We start from the raw sequence: 11,087 nt of genomic DNA, 5'->3' as shown, positions 1-11,087 counted from the left end.
TATTTATAGTATAGTAAATATTTATATCAATTTTTTTACTGAGGATTTGCACCATGTTTATTTGGACTTTGACGCATTATTTATTATTTTCTTATTTTTTTATTTGTTCATTGTAAGTGGTATTGTTTATAGTAACTGAAAATATATTATTTGGAAAAAGTCAAAATTGCTTCACTGTTCTGTTATTTTGTAACATTTTTTTTTTCTGTTTAGTTCATTCCCAAAACTTTTGGGCAAATACATTGTCAGTAAATAAATGCATTTTTTCCCCCATTGAAAAACGCCTTGGAATAACATTGAAATAAATTGCTATAACTTGCTCAGGGAATGGTGGATGTAGACAAAATTTATTTTGGAAGTATAAAACATCATAGCATGTATTTCTAAAGAAAGAAAAACAAACTTCATAAGGTTTTGTTTGTAACAACTAGAAAATGCCACTTTTTAAAAAATCGTTTCTGGAAAATTCTGGAATATTTTCTGTCTGTTCATATGTTTTTGGACCAAAAAATTTTTTAGACTGGACCTTTAAATGATACAGATTGAAACTTCAGGTTCTCCTGTTTAAAATGATATATAACACTTGAGGCTGACTGCTAAAATAAAAATAAAAACTGCTTTTAAAAAAATAATAATATAGGCCTATTAAGTGCCCACAAAATACCTCTAGGTCTTTAAGGGTTAATGGGTTGATGATTAGGGTGATAGCGTGCAGCTGTGAACCATGTGGTAGGCCTTCAGTGCATGTATCAGAGAGGTTTGAACAAACAGTGGGCAGGGCTTCAGGAAGCATGTCACAAAGATTTTCTACAGTAATTATGTGTTAGTTAGCTTGTTCTATAAAATTATTTCAACACACTCTGGGTCAAAGACTAAGCTTCGCACAAACATTATCAATGGAAATGGTAATGATCCAACTTTGATGTAATGTCCTGTAATGTGAAAATGAATCTCAGTAGTATGTGTTACATCTGCCTCCCAGACCTGGACTAAAGCATCCGCCAAACTTTTGAACAGTCTGTAGTGCAATGTGGCATTGGTAGATGGAGCGAGACATGATGTCCCAGATTTGCTCATTTGATTTTAGGTCTGGGGAACGGGCGGGCCAGTCCTTATCATCAATGTCTACATCTTGCAGGAACTGCTGACACACTTCAGCCACATGAAGTCTAGTTTTTATGTTCAGTCAACTAAAATCGTACAAGCCATTAAGTTAACTTAATCGATTTGCGTTGTAATGACATGAAAGTAATTGTGTGCAACTTAGCATTTTTTGTGTGCATGCCACTTTACTTTACTAACCTGAAATAGAATCTGCTCCAGAGCAAGTTAGCATTGTGGTGCAAATTATCAAGGTGATAAAGCCCAATTTTAACCCAAACATGGGTAATAACCCAAACACGATTTGTGCTACAGGGTTTTGTGTTGCTGACTAATTTTCCATTTTGTTGTTGTTGTTTGTTTCTTTCTTTTGTAATAACAGGGGGAAATTGCTTGACATGCTATGTTTAATCTGCTTTCTAGCAAAAGGCAGCCCTGCCAAAAATATCTAGAATTACTAAACACTGATTGCATGTCTGTCAGGGTGTCAATGAAAACTTTCCTTCATCTGGATGTGACAATTTATTTTGTTTTGTTGCAGACTGCTTTGATTACACGGTTTGGGTAATCACGGCATTACGCTTCATAAACATATTGATGATTTGCTTTGACTCTAAAACTTTAACTACCGAGTAATTTCTGAGTCAGTTGCCCTCTACAAAATCTGTTTTCATATACGTATGCTTCTTTTGAAAGCATGCTAATGCAGGAAAGTTAAAGAGCCCATATTATGGGTTTTTGAAAATTCCCCTTCATGTAGTGTGTAACACAGCTCTAAGTGAAGTGAAGTATTCAGCTAAGGCTTAAATCTGTAAGAATACAGTGTTTAAAACGTTTGATTCATCTATAAAAGAGTCGACTCATAGTGCTTCAAACGAGTTGCCTTGATACCGAGGCATTAGGTGTTTCGCCATGACGTACGAACGAAACCAAGTTATTCACGTGCACGCGCAAACCCGGGAGATTTCAAACCTGAGGCCCCGCCCTCTGACGCAGAAACCCAGACACACACACACACAAACACACACCCACCCACAAACACACGCACACAAACATGCCGGTCGATTAAAGTCACACTGCAGATGGATATTATATCGAGTCTCTACCCAAAGATGAAACATCAGCATTATAGCCAAGCAGTTGGAAACTACTGGAAGCTACATGCTACAAAGAATACTTCATCTGCGTTTGTTAAAGGAAGGATCAGTAAAGAGTAACTTACTGATGGACGTCAGGATGGGTTTCCATTTCTCAAGTGTAAGTACTTGCGATTAAAGTTGTGGCCTCGTTGACTCTGGCTTGCAAATGTATTTAGTTGTGATTTGTTACTTGTAACCGAGTGTACTGTATCAGGTTAACTGGCTATATTCTCTTATCGCGTGCAAAGTCACGTTAAAAACGCGAAGCGTGCTGCTTTGTTTATGGAGCTCCGTGGTAGAGGTCTGTCCCCGCACCAGATTTCTGCGGCGCGGTAATAAATTTCCGAATAAATAGCGGGAGCGGTCGGTAACGGGTTTAATTTGGGACGGGAGCGGGCTGTCTAGCAATATCACGGATATTGCTATGCGAATGAGAAAGATGTGTCTGCTTGGTGCTTGTGTGTATGTGTGTTAGTGCGCACACGCGCGTATGAGAGAGAGAGAGAGCGCGAGCGAGAGCTTTGTGTGCTTGGTGCTGTGTGTGTGTTTATACAGACAGCTTGGCTGTCTGGACTGTATAGCTGGGTGATTTTTGGTTGTGTTCTCCCCCGCTCTTTAGCGAGATAGGGCGCGGCGGGCAGAAAACGGGGCGGGTTCTAAGGCTAAAACCTGGCGGGTGCGGGCGGAAGCGGGATCGTTGTAGTCCGGAGGTGTGTGTGTGTTTTTGTGTGTGTGTGGCAGCTAAAATCCACGCCTACACTATCGAGCGTGTATGAACTGTGATTACTTTTTATATTGCTGATTAGCTATTGGCCATTTTACTCTCTGACTTAGGCCAGTCGGCCAATCGCGACAGACTGTCATTGGTCCTATCAGCGCAGATTAGCTTCGCGCTAAGGAGGGGTTTGGGAACAAATGAATCACTGGACGATTCATACAGGAGTCGCTGGGATAATTAGGTAAAAATAAACGCAGATTATAAGACCATGAAAGTGTTTTTTGACCTTGCATGCATATTAGACTGTTGTTGGAGACCCTTACAACCAAGATATGACCCTATTTCATGTATAATATGGGCTCTTTAAGAATAGCCAAGAAAGTGCTTGAAAACAGACAAACAATTGCTCTTCGTTTTATTTTTTGAAAGAAAGAACTCTGCGTACTGAGGTTTAAGGGAATATTTGGAAAGAAGATATAGACTGAAGGTATTGGTAAAACAACTATGATTTATTGGGTGAATTCTGCTAGCTGGGAGAAATATTATCCTTTAATGCCTGGAAATGAAAATCACCCGTCTCCTCGCAGACACCTCAAACAGCTCCAGCAGCCCTACCCTACCATTAGAGAATCAGTCTGGCAGAGCACTGATTAAAATTGATTTAAGTTTTGAGTATATTTGGAATTGATGATACAAATGTCTACAGGACTTATGGGCTGTCGTTTGAGCCAGAGCCCAGTCATACGTTCTCTCTGTGTCAAGAGGTATGGAGCTCTTACAGTTCAGTAAGCCCCTGAAGGTAGAGTGAGTTCACTATCTTATAGCCAAGTATCCTCTCAGGTATTTAATATGGCATAAAAATCAAATAAATATTAATAATACAATAGCGGTTCATTCCGCTGTGGCAACTTCTGATTAATAAAGGGACTAAGTCGAAAAGAAAATAAATGAATGAATTTATGAATAAATAATAATACAATTATATTCACAAATGGCAATCATTAAGGTCCAATAGCAACTCATAGCGCATTTATCATTAATCATTAAAGAGACCCAATTATGGGTTTTCAAGAATGATCTTCCATGGAGTGTGTAACAAAGCTCTAAGTGAAGTGAAATATTCAACTAAGGCTTAATCTAAAACTGCACAGTGTTTAAAACTATGGTTGATTCATTTATAAGAGTCGACTCCTAGTACGTTAAATGAATCGTCTTGATAACGAGTCTTTAGCCATTTCGGCGTGACATGGATTTTCATAAGTGTAAGTAAGTGCAATTAAAATGGTTGCCTTCTTGTTTTCTCCAGCTTGCAAATTATGTGTTAAATTGTGTTTTATTACTTGTGACCGCCTGGACTGTAGCTGGTGAACTCTTTATATTCTCTATCGCGTCTAATGCCACTTTGAAAATGCAACACGTGCTGCTTTGTTTACAGATTTAATTGCGTGTGAGAGCTTGCGTTCCACAGCCGTTTGTCGTTGTTATGGCCATCATCAGCTGTTCTTACACACTTGCAGCAGTCAAGTTTCAAAATAGTTCAGCTTTTGCCACTGTGTGGATTAGGTTCGGGGTGAGGAGTCTGAATAACACTCTTGGCCAGAGCAAGCTGAACTGGCACTCTAGGCGAACGTTGATCAGGCCGCCCTCAACCCAAAAGTGAAAAAACAGTGACCGGTTCGTGGATGAAAGCAAGGACTGGGAGGGAGGGGGTGGGTGTTGGAGATGAAAGTTAGGACCGGGGGGTTCGTGGACGCCGCCTAGGTCCCCTCTATGAATGGGCCGGCATGGTGAGAACCAGGTACTGTGTAGTATAGTGTTAGTAACTACTATGAAGCATGTTTCAGCCGCTTACCAAATTGGGAGGGTGGCTGGAGTCGAGTCAGAAATAAGGGAGACTCCTGGGAAAAACAATATTGGCAGTGTTGGCAGATTTGCTCACACATGCACTATGCACTCTGACTACTTTTATATTGTTGATAAGCTGTGATGGGCTTTACACTCTGTCTTGTATTGAATGCTGTCAGTGTTGACCAATCGCAACAAGCTGTCATCTGTCCAATCAGCGCAGATTAGCTTCATGCTAAGGAGTAGTTTGGGAACAAATGAATCTCTGAACGATTCATATGGGAGTCGCTGGGATAATTTGGTAAAATTAATGCATATTATAAGACTATGAAAGTGTTTTTTGACCTTGCATGCATATTAGACTGTTGTTGGAGACCCTTTCAACCAAAATATGATCCTTTAACCATTCAACCAAATATTTAATGTATAATAAGGGCTCTTTAAAGTAATTAAGGTCGTCATTAGAATTGTAATAAGCCAAACCCTTCAAAAGATATGTATAAGCAAATATAAGATATTTTATGTTTTGAAAAAAAAAAATAAAAAAAAAAATATATATATATATATATATATATATTTTTTTTTTTTTTTTTTTTTTTTTTTTGCCATCAATGTAAATGTTACTTATAGCATTACCTATGTTCAGTTTGCAGTGCACTTGAGTACTGGAGAGACCCACCTGCTTTGCTCAACTTTTAGTGTTGCATTGGGACAATGTGAGAGACACCTATCAAATTAAATATCGTACAGTAAATATTATAATTTCTTGAGTTGAAGAATAAGCATAATCGAGGGTTTAGAACCTTTAATATTTACCATAACTGGCTAACAAATAATAAAAATAAATTGTGAACATGCAACAAAAAGGGTGGATGCATATTACAGTGTAATAGGAATCTGGAACAGGTGTGTGTGTGTGTGGTGCATGACTGGATCTTGTAGTCCATATACCAGCAGATTTGTTGTGCGCTAGTGATCTACACAGGCTGTATTGCTGGTCACCATGACACAAAGCATTATTTTTAGAGTATTGTTTAGCACCAACCTGATTTCACCAATTAGGGCATCTTCCTGGATAAACGTTTATGTTGATTGTGCAACAACATTCAGAATCAGAATCAATGGATACATTTATTGTTCATGTTAAGTTTAGGCTTACGAGACTTATGCACTTCTACATGATGGTTTCCAACTATTATTCCCCTCTGATTTTGGGAATAATTTACAGTAATTTACATGGTTAGGTTTAGAAGTAGGGAATAGGTTGGATATCAAACAAAAATTATGTTCTAAGATCAACATAGATGACGTGCATTGTTTAGAGTATTATTTTCACACACACACACACACATATATATATATATATATATATATATATATATATATCATATATATATTAACCCGGGGTCGCCACAGCAGAATGAACCACCAACTTATCCAGCACATTTCTGGATGCCCTTCCAGCCGCAACCCATCTTTGGGAAACATTCACACACACACACACATTTACACACACGCACACATACACTACGGACAATTTAGCCCACCCAATTCACCTGTATACCACACGTCTTTGGACTGTGGGGGAAACCGGAGCACCCGGAGGAAACCAACTACTGCGCCACGGCATCGCACTACATATATATTAATATTTTTTAAATACTGTGTAGTACAGAAATATAGCCATAGCTGGATGCACAAAAGATAGTAAAAGCCCAAGCTAATTTAAAATTAGTTCATAAAGTGTAACAAAATAAAATGTTGATAATGAAAATTGTATTAATCAGATGTTATTACATGCAGTAAATCAGTAGTGAATAAAACAGGATGAACTGACCAGTGTTTTCTTGTTGTCTGTCCAGGTACCTGTTTGTGATTTACCATGGCCAAAGTGCTCTGCAGCCTCCTTCTTCTAGGAAGCGCAGTGATGATGACCACCGCCTGCCCTAAATATTGTGTCTGTCAGAACTTGTCGGAGTCCTTGGGTACACTCTGCCCGTCGAAAGGTCTGCTGTTTGTGCCCCCTGATATTGACAGAAGAACTGTTGAATTACGCCTTGGAGGAAATTACATCATTAAAATTACTCAGCAAGACTTCACCAACATGACAGGCCTTGTGGACCTTACACTTTCAAGAAACACCATCAGCTTCATTCAGCCATTCTCCTTTGTGGATCTTGAAACTCTGCGTTCGTTGCACCTGGATAGCAACCGTTTGACAGAGCTGGGTCCAGATGTCTTACGAGGCTTAGTAAACTTGCAACACCTCATCCTGAACAACAACCAGCTTACACATATCTCCAAAGAAACTTTCGATGACCTGCTGCTCACCTTGGAGGACCTAGACCTCTCCTACAACAACCTGCGGGGCATTCCCTGGGACGCCATACGCAAGATGCTCAACCTACACCAGCTGAGTCTTGACCACAATCTCATCAACCACATTGCTGAGGGCACTTTCACTGATCTTGAAAAGCTAGCAAGGCTGGATCTTACATCAAACCGTCTCCAGAAGCTTCCACCAGATCCTATTTTTGCTCGATCGCAGAGCAACATCGTTCTCAGTACACCATTTGCCCCTGTTCTGTCTCTCAGCTTTGGTGGGAATCCTCTTCACTGTAATTGTGAGATTTTATGGTTGCGACGCCTAGAGAGGGAGGATGATATGGAAACCTGTGCCTCCCCTCCAAGCCTCAAAGGTCGTTACTTTTGGTATGTTCGAGAGGAAGAGTTTGTCTGTGAACCACCATTAATTACTCAACACACCCATAAGCTTTTGGTCCTGGAAGGACAGACGGCTAGTTTACGCTGCAAAGCTGTTGGTGACCCTATGCCTTTTATACACTGGATTGCACCAGATGACAGGCTAATAAGCAACTCATCCAGAGCTACTGTGTATGAAAATGGTACTTTAGACATTGCAATCACCACATCAAAGGATTATGGGACATTTACTTGCATTGCTGCAAATGCAGCAGGAGAATCAACAGCCTCAATTGAACTCTCCATCATCCAGCTTCCTCATCTCAGCAATGGAACTAACCGCACATCTCAGCCCAAGTCCAGACTATCTGACATCACCAGCTCCACTAAAACCAGTAAAGGCGAGACCAAAGCCCAGCCAGAGCAAGTCGTTTCAGTGTCAGAGGTCACTGGAGTCTCTGCTCTAATCAAGTGGATGGTTAGCAAAGTATCGCCCAAAGTAAAAATGTACCAGCTGCAATACAACTGTTCGGAGGATGATGTCCTGATTTATAGGTAAATATTCTATGTTTCCTTTCCTTTAAACAACTGGAGACTGATTAGGCACATACTTTAGGCACAAGTTCTTTTAGTTTCTCATTGAATATATGTTGGAATTAGACAAATAGATTGTATCTCAATTTAAAAAATGGCCGTAAAAATTCTGGTTAACTGGTTAAGAGTAAGTTTTCATAATATATACAATAAACAACTGTTAATGGACTTCTCCATAATTCCTCACTTTTTATGCTTTTTTTTTAATTGCTATGCTTTTTTTACTTATCGGTTATGTACATTAGAGTTTTATGTTACATCTAATTTCGATAAACAATTTTTATTGCATTACTTTAATTTTATGCAGCAAATATACTGGACTTTAACTCCATGTAGGAGTTGTTGACGGGGCCCCCCGCTACACCACTGATTGTATATTTGTTACCATGATGTTTTTTTACTAGTTTTTTAATAGTAGAGTTTTTTTTCTAACAAGAATAGGTATTATTGGCAACCACTTTAAATGTTGTACATACAGTTCTAACATTAACACTACACTGAACTTACGAGTAAAAAAAAAAGTTTTTTTATTTATTTTTTTATTCAGTAATTCCTTTGCATATTATTATAAGGAAGCTTGCATACCACTAGTGGTAAGCATGTCACATTTGTAGAATCACTGGCCATTTAGAGGATAGAAAGTACAGTGACATTTAAGCAGTTACCTATTAGAATTTGCTTCCCTATAAGCCCATCTTAATAACTGACTCACTTAACCTTTCTGGAATCAGTTAGCTACAAATTATGTCTAAACTCACCAGCAGCAGTTAACAATTTATATTTCTTCTTGTCTGAGGAGTATTTCCAGGCAAAAATAGGACCATTATGTGGCTGAGTCAAGGAAATGATAGCCATTATTACATGAAAATTGCAGTGGTTGGTTCTTTAAAAATGCCTAGTGAAAGCCAGTATGCAGTCAATTTAGCTGCATCAGGTATACATTTATTTAAATATGTTTTTTAATTATTTATAAATTTTCTAGCTTATTTATCTTGGTTTGTTTGCATTATATATATATATATATATATATATATATATATATATATATATATATATATATATATATATATATATATATATATATATATATGATCCACATAAAACATGCATTCAAAGTAGTGTGCTCCCTTCACAAACAGTCTAAATATGAACAGTTTTGCATAATCATTAGGCTGTTTTGTTTCTTTGTCTTAAAATAAACAGAGCTTTTCATGTTTTGGAAAGAGTACAATGTATAATCTACACAAAATGAGCCTGCTGTTTATTTACTGCTGCCTTTTTATTACTAAATAAATTCATGCGGTTGGATTGCATGGATCTGTTATCTTCCGCCTGACGTGGAATAGTAGTGTTAACCTGGATGCTAGCAACTACAAAGAAAAAAAATCAATCACTAAAGCTCTAGTGGAAAAAAGGTTGGGCTCTCTCGTAAAGCTGTCACCACTGAATGTAGTGTCTTCTCCTGTGATGGGAAAGCAATTATGTATGAGTAATGGACTTGCTGGCATAGAGGCTTAGCATAGACAATGTGTCAGACCACCATGCTAGATGTGGTTACAGTGCAGTAAAGGATATCTTGAGCATAAAATATGTTTCCTTTTGAGTTAACTCAACTGTATCAGAAGGGAAGACTTTGAGGATAAATCTGCAAGATTGCGCCATAAAGCACATGTCAAATCCATCCAGTAGTATGACAGGATGTCTTGACAGAGCACAGGGATGGTCAAACTCGGTCCTGGAGGTCCCTGTAGAGTGTTGCTCCAACACTAATCAAACACAGCTGAACAGTCTGATCAGTGTCTTCAAGAGCACTTGAAAGCTAGGTGGTTGTGTTTGATTAGGGTTGGACCTAACCAAGTCTAATTCAGCTCTTTGGATATCCAGCAAACATTCTTTGTAAACTTTATGCCAATTTAGTGTTGTTTATTTTTGTGTAAGCACACCATATAATGACAACTGGTCAATACAGGCAGTGTGTGCCTTCATGCCCTCATTATATCGCAGAAGGGGACACACACACAAGCTCTGTGTCGAGTGTGTGGGAGTGGAGCATGTTTGTGCAGCTCTTAAGGGAGCTAACAACAAGCACTGTGATAAACTCTCCCAGAGAGTACTTTGCTCCCACTGAGCATACTTTGAGCACTTGGCAAGTTGCACTTCATTGGTTTGGTTCATGCTCATGGTGACTCAGATCTTATGGTACAAATGGATCTAGTGAAGGTGTTGGACATGAGCACTTCTCTTTTTCTGCCCTTGCCTTCTAGAAGAAAAATAAAACACAAGTTAAAGATGCACTTGATAATCATTTCCTTGAACCTAGACTGTTTTCTCTGCATTGGGCACTTCCATGTTGTCTGTATAGAGCTGACCAAATCATAAAATAACCATACTGTTCTCATGATTATAACCCTGGTGCATCCAAATGTGTTATGATCATGGGTTTACAGAGGTATGGGTATGCATAGATTTGTGAGGAAAATCTGGTCCATCATTTAGTGCCAATCTAGTAATCAATACTAAAATCCCACAACGTGACCCTCTAGTCTTTAAAACTGTCATCAAGTCTGGGGGTACAGAAAATGTTGCAAAAGGTCAGGCAATATGACTACGTTAGCATAACATGCTAAATTGGAGACATGAAGGGGACGGAGTAGGCTTGGATGCTATTAAATAATTGTGCTGGGCCACATAATTGTCTCTCCATTGTTAAATGGAGCCTATAAAGTGGCCGTCCTTGAGTCAGGAGAGAGAGAGACATCTCTGGCCTAAACTGTCACACAAAAGTAGGGATGCATAGCATCTTTGCTGGATGCTCAAGTTAAACTACCAGGCATCATTTAACACAGTTACCATGAAACATTAGTGGGAACTTCTCAGGCAGAGTTCCACAAATTTCTTCAACCCTGCTTTTGTGACTGTGGAACTGCCTTGTGGGAGTAGTCCTGGCCAGAGCCCAGCTGTTTATCTCTAAGAAGGGCTCAAAAAGA

At 38.9% G+C, this 11,087-nt stretch overlaps 1 protein-coding gene across 6 annotated transcripts in view; it reads left to right on the top strand.

Annotated features, from left to right (window-relative positions):
• LOC797812 overlaps nucleotides 1-11,087 on the top strand; it is a 299,215-nt gene that overhangs the window by 284,639 nt on the left and 3,489 nt on the right. For all 6 annotated transcript variants that reach the window (XR_015513701.1, XR_015513702.1, XM_087290924.1 and 3 more), the window contains one exon: nucleotides 6,666-8,061. Coding sequence is in view for 4 of the 6 variants with exons in the window: in XM_087290924.1 (XP_087147050.1) it covers nucleotides 6,686-8,061 (1,376 nt within the window). In the remaining 2 variants the exon portion in view is untranslated. The remainder of the gene's footprint in view (nucleotides 1-6,665; nucleotides 8,062-11,087) is intronic.

The sequence above is a fragment of the Danio rerio genome, chromosome 17, assembly GCF_052040795.2.
Source record: "Danio rerio strain M-AB ecotype USA chromosome 17, GRCz13ab, whole genome shotgun sequence".
NCBI lineage: Eukaryota > Metazoa > Chordata > Actinopteri > Cypriniformes > Danionidae > Danio > Danio rerio.
Note: the sequence above shows the minus strand (reverse complement) of the source record. Positions and strands in the feature narration are given on the sequence as shown.